This window comes from Mesocricetus auratus, unplaced genomic scaffold (assembly GCF_017639785.1).
Source record: "Mesocricetus auratus isolate SY011 unplaced genomic scaffold, BCM_Maur_2.0 Super-Scaffold_6730, whole genome shotgun sequence".
NCBI classification, from domain to species: Eukaryota; Metazoa; Chordata; class Mammalia; order Rodentia; family Cricetidae; genus Mesocricetus; species Mesocricetus auratus.
Window position 1 is genome coordinate 66857792 of NW_024429184.1, and position 19293 is coordinate 66877084.

Below are 19293 nucleotides of genomic sequence, written 5' to 3' on the forward strand. Positions count from 1 at the left end.
ATTGAATGAAGAAGCAGAAGTTTAAAGTAAACTAAAATGCTGTAGATAGAAGCTGTAACTAATGTTGGTGTGGTGCTTCATGCCCATGACTATTGCATGGCAGTAGGCAGAGTTAGATACCCCATTGCGCTGAGGGAGACACAGAGACGTAGCCCAATATTTCAAATCATACGAAAGTGGCAACACAGATGCTCATACTCTCATCTTTCTACTGAGCCAGAGTGTCTGTGTAATGTAACTGGGTGCTAAAGACACAAAATGAAGGAAAATTACTATGTTTTATTTAAGCTACCTTTATCTTTAGAGACAGCAATACAAAGTTCAGTTAGTCCCTTTGTGCAATGTACTACTTACACTAATATTTAATTCTACTCTGCCATCTTGATCAAAGCCTATGAAAAACCCACTTTCTCAGTGTCTGGGCCAGATGCCAGAGATAGAAAGCAATTGTAGAGAGTGTTGGTGTTGGCTTGCAGTCTACTGGGGATAAGCTGAGGCTCAGTCTTGGCTTTGCTGTTTACAGAATATATATCCTGGGTAAGGGACATGTGTTTAACCAATTAGGTATTCAATAAATGCCAATTATATGTCAACAAAGAATTTCTCTGGTGTGATAACATGTACCTGGAAACCCAGTCTGAGGTAGGAAGCTCATCCATGACAGAGTTCAAGGCCAGCCTAACCACAGAGTAAGACCTTTGTTTCATAAACAGAACACAAAGAATAATAGAGGCCCGGAGTATAGCTCACTTGGGAGAGTGCTTGCCCACCATGCACAAAGCCCTGGGTTCAGTCTTCATCCCTGTACTTTGTAAAACCTGCATGGTGGCTCATGTCTGTTATCATGTCTGTAACAGAGGCAGCAGGATCAGATGTGCAAGATCATGTTCAGATACATGGTGAAATCAAGGCCAGCCCGGACCATGTTGAGGGGACAGGATGGTTTGATAACATATTAAGCAAAAGCAAGCTGTGTTATGGAGTTTTGATGTCCCACTAAAAGCAGCTGAGCTTTGCAAACCAAGAACCTCCTGGTTAGCTGTGCCTGTATCTTGTCGTACCTGTACAGACCTCTAAATGCATTAAAAAGCTTAAATGGAATAAGACATATGAAATAAATACCAATGCTCTCTCCAGTGTGTTCGGTGGGAAATAGCTTGAGCCCAGCTTGCTTCTTTTTCTTGTCTTCCTCCATTGGCCTTCCCACTATGGTCCATTGAACAGTTTAGATGAGACATTCTTTAAAGCAACTTACTTGGTTCTGTACCATAGTTGCTTATCACTGTAGTGTTGTAGAATATTACTTTGACCATGTGTAGGAGTGTCACATGTGTTTATGCTGCATTTGTTTAATTATGTAAAGATGTGTGGCTGTTTTACCTTGCCTGCCTAAAGCACCTGATTGATCTAATAAAAAATCTGATTGGCCCATAGCTAGACAGTGGGGGGATAGGTGCGGCTGGGCGTCAGAGAAAATAAATAGGAGGGGAAATCTAGGAGAACGAGGGAGAAAGCGAGAGAGATGCCTTCATTATGGAGGAAGTCATGGCCGCAGGAGCAAGGTACACAGCAGTAAGTAAAAGTAGGCACTCGGTCAGTTCCGTTTCTCAACAAATTGCCACTGAGTTAACAGAATAAATACTTTCTCTTCTGCCTCGACTGCTACCCTTGCCTGGGTGTACTTAAGTTTTCCACTGTTCCATTTCCTATTCTGGAAGTTAGAAATGCTTCAAGATACAAAATAATTTTGTTCATAGAAACAATTCCATAAGCAGAAATCCCCATATGAGACCTAAAATGATGGATATCATTCAAGTCAAAGGAGCACTGAACAACTCCAGAAAAATTCCTCTAGTGTGTGTGTTGTGTTTGTATTTGTGGGTGTGGGTGATACATACATACATACATACACACATGTATTCTGTATGATAAATACAGAATAGATGAATTTCATGTGGAGACTTGATTCTGATAATCAAGATAATTTATTTTATATATGTAAAGATTCCAAAATGCAGTATTTTTAAAATCTAAAAGACTTCTTTGTACATTTAACCTGTATTTACTTTTCTCAAATTCAGTTTTCCCCAAAAACATTTGCTGTATTTGGGTAAGTGTTCCTCAAAGGCTATGTGTTGAAGCCTTTGTCTCCAGCTCATGGTACTATGGAGATGGAATGATATTGGGGTCCCAGCCCCTCCTCATCCTCTTTTGCTTTCTGGTTGCTCAAAGTGAGCACCTCTCTCTCTTTGTGCTTAGTGTCATGATATACTGCTTCAGTCCAGGCCCAAAATCATCTTAGCATGTACTAAGGACCAAAATCAACCTTCCTGTTTTATAAGTTGATCATCTGGTTTATTGTCACAGTAATGGAAAGCAAACTTTATGTAAGACTCTAGCTTCCTTGTGATGGTTTCTGTTGAATTCCAAACACAACCAGGATATTTAGAAAGCAGAGAGGGAGGAGCGATAACCAAAGGGATCAAGACCAGGCCGGAGAAACCCACAGAAACAGCTGACCTGAACAAGGGGGAGTTCATGGACACCAGACTGATAGCTGGGAAAACAGCATAGGACCGACCCAGACCCCCTGAACATTAGGAGGTCTGGGCAGTCTATAGGGCCTCTGGTAGTGGATCAGTATTTATCCCTAGTGTACAAATGGATTTTGGGAGCCCATTCCACATAGAGGGATACTCACTCAGCCTAGACACATGGGGGAGGGCCTAGGGTCAGCTCAAAATGATATGGCAGACTTTGAAGATCCCCCATGGAAGGCCTCATCCTCTCTAGGGAGCAGAAAGGAGATGGAATAGGGAGTCGGTGGGAGGCAGGGGAGGAGGAGAGGGAGAGGGAACTGGGATTGACATGCAAAACGAGATCGTTTCTAATTTAAATTAAAAACATATAGAAGGAAAAAAAGATTTTAATTTTTCTCTGCTTGGTGACTAATGCAAGATAGAGTAGTCAGTTTTCACTTTGGAGGCTCTTATCTGTTCTCCCAATACATGATGTCATTTCTCATGGGATCTACAAGATTATTTTGAATAATGCAGTAGCTATAACAAGCTGTGTTTCTATGGCACTATAGACATAGAAAACAGGTAGGAAACTTAATTTATTATGTGCTTTATTGGAGAAATTATTTTGCTTGGTTGGGTGTAGCATATCAAATAAAATGTGAAGATTCTGGGTATTTTGTTAGTGGCCAGCTTCCTCCATGTAACACACTCTGAAACATCTTACATGACCTAAAGGGGAATAAAAGGAATCAAGATTAATTTTTATACAGACTAAGTATTTAATGTTAGTGCCCTTCCCAGGGCTGTACTTTTCTTTCATATTTGTCTTTATGCTTCCCCTATAGCATAGCAAGGAAGCAAGGATTTGACATGCAACTGTCTCATTTTCTATCTTTGTACTTTTGAAAAAAGACTTGTATTGACCAGAAGTCTTCACTATACTGTAGACAGAGTACTCATGAGCTATCTTAAGTTATCCCAATCCAACAACAACAACAACAAAAAAACCCATCCTTCCTAGTCCCTTATAGGCCTACTTTGAAAGGCTCCGTGGCTGGACAGGTGGTTTAGGTGTATAATCACAGCTACTTAGGCAGCTAAGGCAAGAGGATTACAACATCCTGACTTGCTTAGGACTTTAGAATGAGTTCAAATCCAGCTTTGGGAAATTTAATGAGACCTTGCCTCAAAAGAGTAAAATGAGAGGTGGAAACAAAATCTCAGTGGTAGAGCATTTTCATAGCATGTGTTAATCTTGGGGTTTAACTGTAGACCATAGAGGGTTGGAATGAACTCTGTTAACATTATTTAAATCAAGGAGAATAAGGTGAAGACTTTGCAGAGCCATCCCAGGCTCTCATTTGTAAAAAGGGAAACTGAAGTACAGAGCGCATAAGAGTTTGCCAAGTCATGTCATGACAGGAACAGGACTGGTCACTCCTATGGCTCGTTCGTTTGCCTCCAGAATAAGTATGGGGTGAACCTTTACAACTGTGAAAGCTTCTCCATGCATATAAACATTTGAAAATTAAAAACATGGCTTCAAGTGGCAGCACAGCATAGACCACTGACATTCATGAACTTCAGAGTGAAAAATGGGACAGGCTTCTTTTTGTCAGTAGATGCTATGAGGTTTAGATATTCTGTCTATTTTGTGCTGTTATAGAAATGTTGCAGCACTAGGGTACTTACATGTGACTCTTCAGTGGGCATTTTGTTTTAATGTAGACTATTCCCTAAACCACCAATTTTTTTTTCTACTAAATAAAACTCATACTGTCTGTCCTGGGGAGAGGCAGGAGGCTAAAGGTTTTTAGGCAACCTTTCTCTTGGAAATCAACAAATAGGCATCCCATTTCTTCCATGTGGGTGAGAGACATGTGAGGTCAAGGTAGCTAACCCTTCTGCCACCTCAGCAGTCTCATCAGTGACGTTAGTCCCTCGTGTGGGAAGACGGGATCAGTCACATGGGCAAAGCCTGCTAAGGTGCTCAGAGAGTGAATGCTTAGCCAGCAGTTTTCCTTTGCTGTATCCCATGTGTCTTGTTTTGCTTGCCCATTCTGACCAAGTTGCTGATGAAGGTCTCTGGTGAATAGGGTGGAATTCTCTTAAAGGAAGGCCACTATGTGGTGGGAGGAATAAGGGACTCTGTTTCTAGTTTACTGAGATTGAGCCATTTGTGTTGATAGGCGTGCAAAGAAAAATAAATAACTAAATAGACAAATAAATAAATAAATAAAACGAAATCTATAGATTGCTTGTGGGTCTGCATGAGAATTAGGCCATTAAAGCTCCATGGGCTGCTGAAGACTGACCCACAGAAACATCATCCCAGGGCCCAGCAGAGGGGAAAAGCTATGGAGCCCTTGGAGAGGCCAGAGAATAGGGATGAAAAGTAGGGGACCCAGCAGTGCAATGGAAGAGAACCATTGGAAGGAGCAGGAGGTGCCACCTGTGTCAGATAAAGTAGGCAGAACTAGGTTCAGTGGAACAAGAAGAAACTACCCAGGGCATGTCTGGGGACATGGTCCTACTGCAGCCTGGGGCCATGTTGATGTCTGTGGGTTTGTGTTACCACTGAAGGCCATATGAATGTCAGTGTCTGTGCTGTGCTGCCACTTGAAGCCATGTTGATATCCATGGGCTATGCTGTGGCTGGGGGCCATGGTGATGTGGGTGGCTTGTATTGCCACCTGAGGACGTGTTGATGTCCATGAACCTTTCTGTCCCGGGGGCCATATTGCTGTCCTTGGTCCATGCTGCCCTGAAGCCATTTTGATGTCCTTGGCCTATGCTGGTGCTGACAACTATGATGGTGTCCATGGCCCATGCTGCAGCAGAGGGCCATATTGACGCTCAATGTCTGTACTATCACCAGAGACCCTGTTGAGGTCTATGGCACATGCTGATGCTAGAGATCATGCAGATATCCTTGGTCCCACTGACTGTAAAGGACAAAGAAGCTTCTTTTGAAGTAGCATCAATGACTCCCAGTTGAAATGAGAGACATAGAAGGCCTTGTTGACAACCCCCACCACCACCCCTACCCCCACACTTGACAGCATGGACAGGAAACTGTTCAAGATAACTCTTAAAAATTGTGATAAGGATGCTGAAGTGTAACTCTCCAAAATTAAGGGCTTCTGGCAGGGTTGTGGGTGGGGAAGGATTCAGTTTTCTTTAAGGGGGTGTCAACTGGGACTTTGCCCGTGCTCCAGTGTATATATAGCCCATATATAGCCAATACAAATTGAACTTGTGGTTTCTCCCTCTCCCTCTCCTTCTTTCTTCCTTCTTCCTTCTTTTTCAATTTTGTTTGGAGGAAGGTCACAAGGGTGGTGGAACAGACCTGGAGGACTGGGGGGTGAGTGAGATTGGGCTGCATGTTGTGAAATCCCCAAATAATCAATAAAAATTATGTGGGGGAGAAAAGCAAGAAGGAGAAGAGCAGATGGGCTATGGGAACAGGCATGAACAGCCACAGGCTAAGCACAGGCTGCTTGGTGGGGTGTGCTAAGTTCTTCATGCACAGCATTGATTTAATTCTTCCTCCAACCCCGATTTTAAAGAAGGAAAGTGAGATTCAACTTTAGACCCCTCTATGGCTTATGTATCTTTTGTATGTTGTTAGCTGTGATGAAGTTGAGCCTCAGACTTTTGCCACCACACTTCATCCGCTCAACTCTCCCCTCTGGAAGGCCTGTGTTTACCCATGTGCTATGTGAGAGTGCTCAGAGGGTAGGTCGTGAAATGCCACCATGAGGGGAATGGAGAGAGGAGCGTGAGCAGAAGTGGGCGGGCTGGGACTTGGATGGGTTGGTTGGTCTACTGTAAAATGACAGAGACTTCAGGATTGTTAAATGCTGATGCAGTCCAGGAACAGCTAGCGAGTGATTCAGTTTTCAGGCAGAGCATGAGGCTCTGTGTGTGGTTGCATACATGGACCCTTGGGAAGCAGAGTCTTGCTTTGTCTCAGAACAAGGTAAATGTTAATAAGTTTGTAAGTTTAGTGTAAAAAAATGAATTCATCTTTGGATTGTTCTCACTTATCCTATTGTATCCCATTTTTGGGAATGAGTCCTCTTCTGCTTTGCTCTTCAAACATCTGCCTTTGACAAACTGGGTTCCCAGGGAATTGGGTACACCTGAGTATTTCAGGGGTGCTACCCAAATGTGCACCAGCAGGCCCTGCCCTTATACCTGCAGAGTGTGACATCCTTTTAGGAGAAGGCCTTTGGTTTGCCTTGCGTCCCAAACCACTTGCTAAGTAAATGATAAGACTCAGCTTTGGTTTAAGACATGGTGCCACCCTGCAGGAGTCTATAGTTTGGCTTAAGTAACTGCAGGGATGAATTTGATAATGGGGGAAGAACCATCAAAGATGTGTGTTCATGATGGAAGAGAGAAGAGTCTGGGAAGAAGATGAAAGCCTCAGCAAGAAGGAATAGGTGGGGAGAGAGCAAGTAAATTGAGCAGCATCAGGAGGCTTTATCAGCCACATGACTTGGAATAAAAGCACAGGAGTGTTTTCAAGCAAGAAACACAAAAAGTCAGCTTATGGAGAAATTGGCATAAGAAATAGTACAAAGAATAAAAGGTAAACGAATATGCAATATTTGCATTCGGCAGAAGCATAGGCTGTACGGGGTAGTTGTGACTTCCTGTCATGGGATTTTCTGTCAAGTATGAGTATGGATCATGACATTCCACAACAATGACAACAGTAAGGAAAAGCTTGCTGGCTACAGAATGAGTCTAGTAATATCAAGGGCATTTTAAGTAACTAGGTTTAGGGGAGTGAATGCACAGTGTTAGAAAAGTTCACCCAATGAAATTTTCAAAATGGTGTTTGTATTCAGTTTGCACAAAGAGAGTTATCTATGCCAGGCAGTATAGAGTAGCCCGCAGGATGGCAGTGTTCAGTTTGTACAAAGGGAATTACCTATCTGTGCCAGGCAGTGCAGGATAGCCCGCAGTGTGGCAGTGTTTCCTTTGTACAAAGGGAATTACCTATCTGTGCCAGGCAGTGCAGGATAGACCACAGGATGGCAGTGTTTTCCTAGGTGTTACCTGCTCTGTGTTCACTGGTTGAAAGTAAACTAGAATATTCTTGTTCCTTCAGTTACATGGACAGCAAAACTTGGCTCTCACAACTGCCCTGACAAAACAAATTAAATGGAAAGCCTCTGGTGTTTTTCCTGTCTCTCTCTTTCAGTTAAGAAAAAGAAGCCTAAACTCCTGAACAAATTCGATAAAACCATTAAGGCTGAACTGGATGCTGCAGAAAAGCTGCGGAAAAGGGTAAGTTGCTGTTTTTGTTCTGCACAAAAATGTGCAGCGGTTTCATTGTTAAAAACCTGGGGACCGCAGGTTTTGAAAAGTGCAATAGCAATGCGGACAACAACAATGGTAAATGTAAAAGACAGCGCAGCACATTTCTGTGTGAGCCAGATCATGTGGGGCAGAACTGCACCCAAGGCCACAGGTGAAAGAGAGGGACCAAGAGGACCCCTGGCCTAGTGTCAGCCCATCTCCATCCAGTTCTGATTGCATGGATTCTGCAGCTACTCAGTCATTGTAGGCTTCAGTTTTCCCATTTATAAAATAAAAAATTATATGTATTACTCCTAAATCTCTCTTGCTTTTTGTAAAACTCAAGAGAAAAAAAAATATTACCACTGCCAGGTGCCATATTGCTACCACTAGTCAACTCTGTAGGCCTCAGTGCAGACATAAAAAGTCTTGAGTCCAACACCTGTGGCCATCAAATGACACAGGCTTATGTTCTCCTCTGTTAGGTAAAGCTCGTGACAACTTTGGAATGTTCTCCTTTATCACTGGATGAGTAAGCTTTTGAAAACAATGAGTTGTAGCGTGGTCAGAGTCATGTAATACATAATAATAATAATAATAATAATATAATAATGATAATGATAATAATGATATAGTCTATAGTATATTCCTTATATTCTAGTCAGGGTGTTTAGTTAATTATCTGTTTCCTTTTCTTAGAAATTTCTTTTTTTACTGTATTTAAATTTAGAGTCTGTAGTGGTCATTAGCTTTTCTAACCTGTACATTTCTATCTAGCAGCCATGAGCTGCACAACAGTGGACAAAAAAGGCTTGTAAGCAAGGAACCCCTAAGAACAAATGTGCCACTTAGGAATAGAAGTGGACTAAATTTGCACTTCTCACCAGTTTATTGGAAGCAGAGAAAGAAAGAGACCTCTGGATCAGCATTCGACGAGACTCCACAGGGGTCAGCCCTGGCCACCAGTAGATAAAACAGTGTCTGTAGAGGATGCCGGAGACAGACAGCAAATATTCACTGCACCTAGATTTTTGTCAGATAAAATGATTTCTGCATCTCTCTTGTTTCACTTCATAAAGCAAAGTCATCTATGAGTTTTGTTGTTGTTGTTGCTTTGCTTGTTTATTTTTTGGGGGGTTGTATTTCTTAATCCACATGAAGAAGGTGCCCTCTTCCCTCGCCTTGTGTTTCCCTCACATTCTTTGCTCGAGATCATACATGTATACACAAGGAGGCTGTAGGTGAAGGTGACTCTGGGACATAAATGAAGGGCTTCAAAGATGGGTTTTTCTGTGGTTATAATGAATGATAAACAGACTGAGTTACCAAGGAGCTCATAAGTCAGTGGGATTTAAAGTGCTGCTACCATCCACAGTCTTGCTCATTCGGGGAAAGGGTGGCATTTTCCTTAGGGAGCACTGTGAGTCTGTGACAGGGCAAATTAAGGAGGAAGGAACAGCAGTCACATAGTCACTTCTGCTCTCAAGACCTGTTGTGACAAAACCATCGGCATAATTAAGTCTTGTTTGTGATTGTTTTTATTGCTAGTATTTCCTAACGATACAATTCAGTATACAAGAATAGTTGAGGACTTAGCCAAGGTGCCCCAGACAGCTCGTGCAGCCTCATCCATCTCCCATGTCCAAGTTGTGTACTGTGGGGAAGTGGGTGCTTGCTTTTTGTTGTATTCAAAATTGTATGAAATCAGATCACATTAGAAGAACCTAAGTTTTAAAGCTTTCAGCGTGCATTTCTTTATTCATTGACGTGTGTGTTCACATGTGTGGCTATACACATGCCCTACTGTATCCGTGGAGATCTGAGAACAACTTGCTGGCATCTGTTCTCTCCTGCCATGTGGGTTCCCTGCATCAAATTTGGATGGTCAAGCTTGGTGGCAAGTACCGTAGCCGACTGAATCACCTTGTTGTCCCTGAGTCATTGAATTTTTAAAAATAATGTGTGTATTTAAAACTTCTCTTTATCCACCCCACAGGGTTTGATATAACCTAGTGAAGTATATTCATTTATTTTGGGGGATTATTTATTATAATGGTTTATATTTTAATGTAATTGTTATTGTAATGGCATTGTAAAAGTTGTTTGGGGATTTTTGGTAGGAGGTAGGGGTAGTAAGAAAATGTAGCAAAGTCACAGTAGGATGGGCACATGGAAGGTCACATCATAGCCTATCATCATGCCGCAGGTAAAGTTCCCTCCACTTCCTTTGGAAGTGCAGAATGAGAGGAAGAGAAGCAGGCTAGACTATGTTGTTCCGCACAAAGCCGTCTGCATCGAACCCGTAGAGAAATGCTCTGCTGTAGATGTAGGTGGAAGAGTCTTGCTGATCCCACACCTTGCCACCTCACCCCAGCGGATTCTGCAGTCCATCTGCACTGATTGTCAGAGTGTCCTTTAACACTGCCCTCTGGCTTCACACCAAAACTGTGTGGCCCATGTTCACATCTCTCCGCAACTCTCTATATAAGTACGCTACATTGAGGAACAGATCACTTTTAGGCAGTTACTTATAAATATCGTATGATATTTATAGCAGTATTAGTAACTAGGAAAAATCTTGAGGGAGAGAAGCTAAGAACAGACACATTAATATTGCTGTCAAATCATGTGTGAGCACATGTGCTGATTCCCTGTGAAAGCCACATGGCCTGTTGCTTGAGGCAATCCAAAGGCTATGTTACCAAAGGGCAATGATGTGTTGTAAAATTTCTCATGAATCTTGGTGCTCCTGTGTTTTGCTCTGTTACTGGTACGCTTGGCACAATGACATTCAACGTGGCTTTGGTAACTAAGGTTGATATGAAATAAGCTGAAATGGTCCACCAAAAGATAACCAAATGTTAATCCCTGGGACCTGAACAGGTTTCATCACTTGGAGAAAAGACACTTCAAATGTGATAACATTAAGGATCTAGAGGTAGAGATTATATTGGATTCACCATTTGGTCCCTAAGAGTAGCCATATTTCCATGTAAGAGGGGAACTTGATACAGACAAAATAGAGGGTGGCAAACACAGAGAAGAGAAAATGTGGAGATGTGAGCATGGTCGGTCCACAAGCCATGAATATGTGAAAGGAGTGGACTTCCTTCTGGAGCCTCTGGAGAAAGCATGGTCTTGGCAGCATATTTATTTCAGGCAAGAAAACATAATTTTGACATCGACTTGCCCAGAACTGTAAGAGAACAAGTTTCTCTTGTTTTAAGCTACCAGATTTATGGTGGCATGGTCCCGCATCATAGGAAACTAAGGCCCACACTGGTAGACTGAAAAATGACCCCCACCCCTCAAAAAAATCACCCATAAACGCTACTTTTAAAAATAGGTGTTTCTGGGTGTGGTTTTCATGGACTATCTGGAAAGAACCCAAGTGTGTCCTTTTTGGAAAGGTAAACAGAGATTTGGTCCAGGCAGGAGGCAAGACAAACAGATATAAAAGAAGACCGTATGAAGACAGACTAGGTTAGGGTGATGTGGCCACAGGCCAAGGAATGCCGACAGCTTCCGAGCTAGAGTGGCATGAATGGATTCTCCGGAGCCTTCTGACACCTTGATTCCAACTTGAGCCTTTAGTTCTCCAGCCATGAAATCTGTAGTAAGTTGTTACCTCCCCCGTAGGAAACTGATGGTATTTATTTTTTAAAAAGCATGGAGAAGGAGGCATGAGCTCATGCATGCTTCAGAGGCACCCTGTGTTCCACTCAGCCAGATGAGCCAAATCAACGCTGACTTCCACCGAAGACCAGTGCCATGGCCAGGTGGCCCTGACTCTCTTGTTTATTCTTCATCCTTTTCAGACACTTTGAAGCTATGGTGACCTCACTGCCTCGCAGGCCTGAGGCATCCTAGTGCCAGTGTTGTTTGCCCTCACATGTAACTTAAATGTTTTCATTAAGAAAGCATGTGGGGATTCTGTAGATTGAGGAAAATGTGATTATCTTCAACAAAATTCATGTTTCATCATTATCAGTACTCCTCAGTTTAAAAATTAAGATATACTCATTACAGTTTTGTGTTTGTACTTGACACAGTTTAGTTTTCTGAAAAGTAGGCACCTCTGTTTTAGTGTTCAGAAAGAGTACTAAAAATTCTGACTCAATAATTTGCTAACTATTAAATAACAAAACTAAGTACCATTCTTCACTGGGGTTCTACTTACACAGTCGTTCTTCTCTAACAGGGTAAAATTGAGGAAGCAACGAGAGCATTTGAAGAATTGGTTCGCAAGTACCCTCAGAGTCCGCGAGCAAGATACGGCAAAGCACAGGTACCCTGGGCCCATCTCAGAGCATTTTCCTGGTGCTCACAAGTTCTATGTAATCAGATTTTTACTCTTTTACATTTGCTTTATAATTTCTAGATCATTTTGTGTGTGTGTGTGTGTGTGTGTGTGCGCGCGCAGACACGCGTATCTACGGAAAACACACGATTTTAATTGAGGTAGTTTTCAAACTGCATCTAACCAGTCTAGTAATACCAGATGCCTTTCCTCTGGTTTTGCAAAGGAAATAAAGGAGGCAGACACTTTTGCCATCGGTCTCCTGTGACCCCCACCTCCTTTCCATTTGAATTTCCTCATGGTTTTCATTTCAGGCTCTTTGGGGCTATTAGGCTCCTTTTGGTGACTGATGAGACTTGAAGAGACCTTTTAAATACATGCCATGGATGGCACATTGTTTCTTGACAGTTTCTTTGACTTGATTCATTTTCTACCAGCCACCTCCTTCCTCATTTCTTTCTCCATTATCTCCTCTTCTGGCTTTTATCATCTGAGTGTCACAAGGCTTAGCCACACTCACCTGCATCTTCATGAGCCCAGCTGAACTGGGAATGTCTGTTTTGCATTTGTCTGATAGTCAGATATGGTTACAAAAGAGGACACAAAAATGATTTGACATAAAAGACTTTGTTGTGTTCCTGACCTTAAGATAGGAAGCTGGTGCCCTATGCACTGCCACATAGGAAGGATGGCAGGAATGGAAGGCAGATCTGGAAGGAAGGCTTAGCATGATCTTTGGGGACTTTCCATTAGAAAAGCAAGGTGAGGCTGAGGGATGTGTCAGGATTGCCTAGTGTGAACAACACTGGCAAGTCCGGGGCTACAGGAATGGTTTCTAGTTGCTAAGTGTCTAGCCTTTGGGTGACCAAGGCAAAGGATGTCGCCTCCTGTGGTGTAGGATCAGAGAAAGGCGAGGCTCTGCTCTGCATAGAAAGGCTTCTTTGTTCAATTGTTATAATGTGCTGACAACTTCCCAGTATAACACAAGGAGCAACTGAAGACTACTTAGTCTAAAGATATGGAGTGAGAAGCCACTGTGTGTCAGCCTCTGCTGGGTAATGGAGAGAGATCCCTCAGCAAAATGTACTCACAAAGCTCCATTATGAAGGAAAGAGGCCGCTTAAAACAAGAAGTATCATGCATAGATTTGCCAGTGGTGACTGTAAGGAAAATAAAAAGAAAGCAGCGTGCAGCCACTGGACATGTAAGGGGGTCACATGATGAACAGGGTGGCAGAGAAGGGGCTCACCAGCGAGATAATACTTGAGTTAATCCTTGGGCATTTTTATAAATGACCATAAGTATATCAGATCATGATACCTAACAATGTATACTCTAAGCAGAAGAAAAGAAGACAATGGGATTCTGTAAAGCACATTTATTAAGAATCTTGGTTGCAGGTGATGTGAGTGAAGGTGACAGAGCAGGCAGCACTCTAATGGGAGGGGACAGTAGCTGAGATGTGTCAGGGTCATGGAAGGAACTGTCTAGGTAGAGTGGACAGATAGACAAAGGCCATGATTCGTGGCAACTGTCTTGGCATCAGAAACCTGAGCAGAAAGAAAGGGCTGCTGGGGGCAGGGGTCAGACAGAGAGGCTAGCACTCCTCACAGCTCTTGCTCTTCATGCCCAGGGAAGCCTTTGGAAGCTATTCCTTATGCAGGTGACCATCTGGTGACTTTTTGTAAAGGTTGCTTTGGTTGCCAATTGGAAAATGAACTATGAGAGCAGAATCAGGTGCACAGAAAGCAGGTGGCTGTCACAATGTGGTATGCGTGAGGTGCTGGTGGCATGGCCTGTGGCCTGGCCATGGAGGGGAATAAGGGCAGGGATAGATAAATGGAAGGGTCAGGGACAAAGTATTGGCCAGTGACTCCTGTTTGTTGTGAATAGCTAAGGAGAAAGTAATGCTAGTTGCTGGTCAAGCAGAACAGCTGTTGAGCTGAAATTTGCAATTGCAATGGTTATTAGGCATTCATATGGCTGAATCAAGGAGACCACTAGGTTTGTGAAATTTAGAACTTGAGTAAAGCCAGACTGGTGAAAAAATGTCAAGGAGTAAAGCGCCTGCAGTCCTTCTTGAAGGAGATAGAGGAGTGCCGAAGTGTAGCTTCAGCGGAATTCAGGTCCCAAAGAGGAGGCATTGAGTTGACGGGGTAAGAAAGGGACTGCTGCACATCTGAGGGTTCAGCAACTCTCTCCCTCAATCAGTGAGACTCTAATTTATATAGCACATTGACTATATAAATTGTTTGACAAGCATCAGTGCCCTGGATCCCTTATTTTACTTCCTCATTAATTGCCCAGGGTGAAAAAGCAAAGTACAGAAGAGACAGTTTTATCCAAAACAACCTCTTTGGACAGAGGTTGACAAATCAAGAAGTTACAAATTTCTCAGGGTCTGCAATACATAGGACCTTCTATATTTTACAGCTTGTGTCTAGGATGCCTGCTCATATGATTACAATTTTTTTTTACCTTAACCAAGTTACATGTAGCATCATTTGATGTTTTCTAAAATGCAAGCTTTACAAAATATGTCATAATAAGGGCTTGAGAGATGGCTCAGCCATTAAAGGCTAGGCTCACTACCAAAAACAAAATATGTCATAATAAGCATTTAACTGATTGATTATAGCATTTTTCTGTTTCCAAGTTTTTATAGTAGGGACCTGTTCTTTGTATATGCCCCCATAAAGGAAGATCCTGATGTAGGACCTCATTATAGGGAAATGGGTATGCTTGTGACATCTTGTATCCAGACCTGAGCAAGACTTTTCTCAGAATCTACTCGATTGGTACCACAATCCTTGGGGCACAAGGAAGACTCTTCCTTCTGTGACTTTCTTTCCAGGCTAAGACCCCTGCCATCAAAGTTTTCTCTCTGGAATATAAATATATTTTTCTCTGGGGGCTGCATAAGCAGAAACTCTCCATCATGCAAACAAGTGCTCCTAAAAGTGAAAAAGCCACAAGCCACAGATTGAATCCCTTGACAAAGTATCGTTGGAAATTTGTCAAGCAACATCCTCCATCAGGACTTGGGTCTTCCCTTTTCCCATGGCCTGTGCCAAAGGAGATGACCAGGCAGCCTGGGAAGCGGTAGGTAAAGAGCTACATAAGTTAGTGGACCGAGGAAAAGCAGACAGTAGCCCCTTGTGTGTAACCTCCACAGCTAGTGACGCATGCACAGGAGGACAGCAGGTAGAACTGGAGGTAGAGACCACTTGAGATCCAGCTGCTCAGTCTTTCTATCCCATCAGAAAGTAGCTAATTTAATTTTCATTAGGTAAATTTGCCTAAATCAAATTTGTAAAACGATTAATACAAATAACTTTCCCTTGTCCTTGGTACGTACCAGATACAATGCATAGCAGCAACTGTGTGGTTTTGGTAAACTAATTGAGCCATAATCTTCTAACATTGGGAAACTACTTTGCTATTGAGAGAGAATGTTTGTTAACAAAAGATCCAGAATGTCCAGATAAGTGGCATGTTTTGTCATTAATATCAAATCCTTTGGTCATGGGAAGCTCGTTAACGGTAGGGAAAATGGTTGTGCAAATGTTAATTATGGCAAATTGTTTTGTGCTTTCCCAGTTTTCTCCCTATGTGACTTTCATCGTGGTGACTGGACCCTTTGGAATGTAGTGATCTCTGTATGTGCAGTTTTCTTTCACAGGAGGAATTTGATATGTGAGCCTCGGGCAGTATTTTTTAATCTCTAAGATGTTATGCTACAGATGTTATTGATATTAACACTAATGTGGCATAAAATAAAAGTTAAGCATGGCAAATTAAGTTTTAATAGGGTAATTTAAAGGAAACTTCAAATTTATAGGAGTTTCAAAAGTAGACAAATTTTGTAAGGAGGACTGAATTATGACTTTTTCAGTTCTCAGTTAGCAAATTATGCAATTTCTTTGTAATAGCTCAACAGCTCTTAAAGAGTCAACATAAAGTCAGATACAAACGATAGTGTCTATATTTTTTCTTTTCTTTTTATTTTTAAATTTAAATTTAAATTAGAAGCAAGGTTGCTTCACATGTCAATCTCAGGTCCCTCTCCCTTCCCCTCCCCTCCTCACATGTCCTCCCACCAACCCACCCAATACCCCCTAATTTCCCCAGGGAGGGTGAGGCCCTCCATGGGGTGTCCAGAGTCTGTCATTTCATCCAGGGCAGGGCTAGACCCTCCCCCAAGAGTCCAGGGTGAGAGTGCATCTCTCATTGTTTGATGGGCACCCAAAGTCCATTTGTATACCCGGGATAAATACTGATCTACTACCCAAGGCTCAATAGATTACCTAGGCCTCCTCACTGACACCCACATTAAGGGGGTCTTGATCTGTCCCATGCTGGATTCCCAGGCATCAGTCTGGGATTCAAGAGGTAACCCTTGTCAGGTCAGCTGTTTCTGGGGGTTAAACAGCCCAGTCTCGTTAAACCAGCTCATCAGTCCTCCCTCTCTGTCACTGGGTTCCTTGAGTTCAGCTCAGTGTTTAGCTGTGGGAGTCTGCCTGTGCTTCCATCAGCCATCGAATGAAGGTTCTGTTTCCCAGACTCTCTGGCCATGGGATTGTAGGCTGGCACTCCCCAGATCTATGTCTAAAATCCATATAATCAGTGAGTACATACCATGTTTGTCTTTTTGTGACTGGGTAACCTCACTCAGGATGGTTTCTTCTACGGCTGTCCATTTGCCTGCAAATTTCAGAAATCCATTGTTTTTTTTTCTGCTGAATAGTACTCCATTGTGTAAATGTACCACATTTTCTCTATCCACTATTCAGCTGAGGGACATCTAGGTTGCTTCCAAGTTCTGGCTATTACAAATAATGCTGCTATGAACATAGTGGAACAGATGTCCTTGTTGTATGAATGTGTGTCTTTTGGATATATGCCTAAGAGTGGAGTTGCTGGGTCTTGTGGTAGGCTTACTCCCATTTTTCTGAGGAATCTCCATATTGATTTCCAAAGGGGCTGTATGAGTTGGCACTCCTACCAGCAGTGGAGGAGTGCGCCCTTTCTACACAACCTCTCCAGCATAAACTGTCCTTGGTGTTTTTGATTTTAGACATTCTGACAAGAGTAAGATGGTATCTCAGAGTTGTTTTGATTTGCATTTCGCAGATGGCTAGGAATGTTGAGCACTTTCTCAAGTGCCTCTCAGATATTTTAGACTCCTCTATTGAGAATTCTCTATGTAGTTCTATAGCCCACTTTTTAATTGGATCCTTTGGTGTTTTGGAGACTTGCTTCTTGAGTTCTTTGTAAATTTTGGAGATCAGCCTTCTGTCAGATATGGGATTAGTGAATACCTTTTCCCATTCTGTGGGCTGCCTTTTTGTCTTGTTGACTGTGTCCTTTGCCTTACAGAAGCTTCTCAGTTTCAGGAGGTCCCATTTATTAATTGTTGACCTCACTGTGTGTGCTACTGGTGTTATGAACAAAGTGGTCTCCTATACCAATTTGTTCAAGGGTACCACCCACTTTCTCTTCTAAGAGTTTCAGTGTGGCTGGATTTATGTTGAGGTCTTTGATCCATTTGGATTCAAGTTTTGTGCATGGTAATAGAAATGGATATATTCGCAGTCTTCTACATGCCAGCCTCCAGTTATGCCAGCACCATTTGTTGAAGATGCTTCCTTTTTTCCATTGTATATTTTTAGCTTCTTTGTCGAAGATCAGATGTTTATAGATGTATGGGTTAATATCAGGGTGTATAATTCGATTCCATTGGTCTACCTGTCTATTTTTGTGCTAATACCAATCTGTTTCAGGACTACAGTTCTATAGTAGAGCTTGAAGTCAGGGATGGTGATGTCTCCAGGTGTTGCTGTGTTGAATAAAGTTGTTTTGGCTATCCTGGGTCTTCTGTTTTTTTTTCATACAATATTGATTATTGTTCTTTCAAGGTCTGTGAAGAATTGTGCTGGTATTTTAATGGGGATTGCATTGAATCTGTAGATTGCTTTTGGCGGGATTGCCATTTTTATTACATTGATCCTACCTATCCAAGAGCATGGGCGATCTTTCCATTTTCTGATGTCTTCTTCAATTTTGTTCTTTAAAGACTCAAAGTTCTTGTGATACAGGTCTTTCACTTGTTTGATTAGTGTTACCCCAAGGTATTTTATGTTGTTTGTGGCAATTATAAAGGGTGATGTTTCTCTGATTACTTTCTCAGCCCTTTATCATCTGTATATACTAAGGCTACTGATTTTCTTGAGTTGATCTTGTATACTGCCACTTTGCTGAAAGTGTAGGAGTTCCCTGGTAGAATGTTTTGGGTCACTTATATAAAATATCATATCATCTGCAAACAGTGAAAGTTTGACCTCTTCCTTTCCAATTTGTATCCCCTTGATCTCCTTTTGTTGCCATATGGCTCTAGCTAGAACTTCAAGTACAATATTGAAAAGGTATGGAGAGAGTGGACAGCCTTGTTGTGTTCCTGATTTTAGCGGAATTGCGTTGAGTTTCTCTGCATTTAGTTTGATGTTGGCTGTTGGTTTGATGTATATAGCTTTTATTATGTTTAGGTATGTTCCTGTTATCCCAGATCTCTCCAAGACCTTTATCATGAAGGGGTGTTGGATTTTGTCAAAGGCTTTTTCATCATCTAGTGAGATGATCATGTGATTTTTGTTTCTCAGCTTTTTTATATGGTGGATTACATTGATGAATTTTTGTATGTTGAACCATCCCAGCATATCTGGGATGAAACCTATTTGATTGTGGTGAATAATTGTTTTGATGTGTTCTTGGATCCAATTTGCCAGTATTTTATTGAATATTTTCGCATCAATGTTCATGAAGGATATTGGTCACTTTCTTAGTTGTGTCTTTGTGTGGCTTGGGTATCAAGGTTATTGAAGCCTCGTAGAAAGAGTTTGGCAAAGACCCTTCTACTTCTATTACATGGAATACTTTGAGGAGCATTGGTATTAGCTGTTCTTTGAATTTCTGGTAGAATTCTGCACTGAGGCCATCTGGCCCTGGGCTTTTTTTAGTTGGGAGACTTTTGATGACTGCTTCTATTTCCATAGGGGTTGTAGGTATATTTAAATTGCTTATCTGTTCTTGATTTAATTTTGGCAAGTGATAGCTATCCAGAAAATTGTTCATTTCCTTTAAATTTTCGAATTTTGTGGA

At 42.0% G+C, this 19293-nt stretch overlaps 1 protein-coding gene across 9 annotated transcripts in view; it reads left to right on the plus strand.

Annotated features, from left to right (window-relative positions):
- Positions 1 to 19293, plus strand: part of Asph (aspartate beta-hydroxylase) — a 194237-nt gene that overhangs the window by 120029 nt on the left and 54915 nt on the right. For all 9 annotated transcript variants that reach the window (XM_013110944.3, XM_005066736.4, XM_013110941.3 and 6 more), the window contains 2 exons: positions 7738 to 7823; positions 12037 to 12123. In XM_013110944.3, coding sequence (XP_012966398.1) covers positions 7738 to 7823; positions 12037 to 12123 — 173 coding nt within the window. The remainder of the gene's footprint in view (positions 1 to 7737; positions 7824 to 12036; positions 12124 to 19293) is intronic.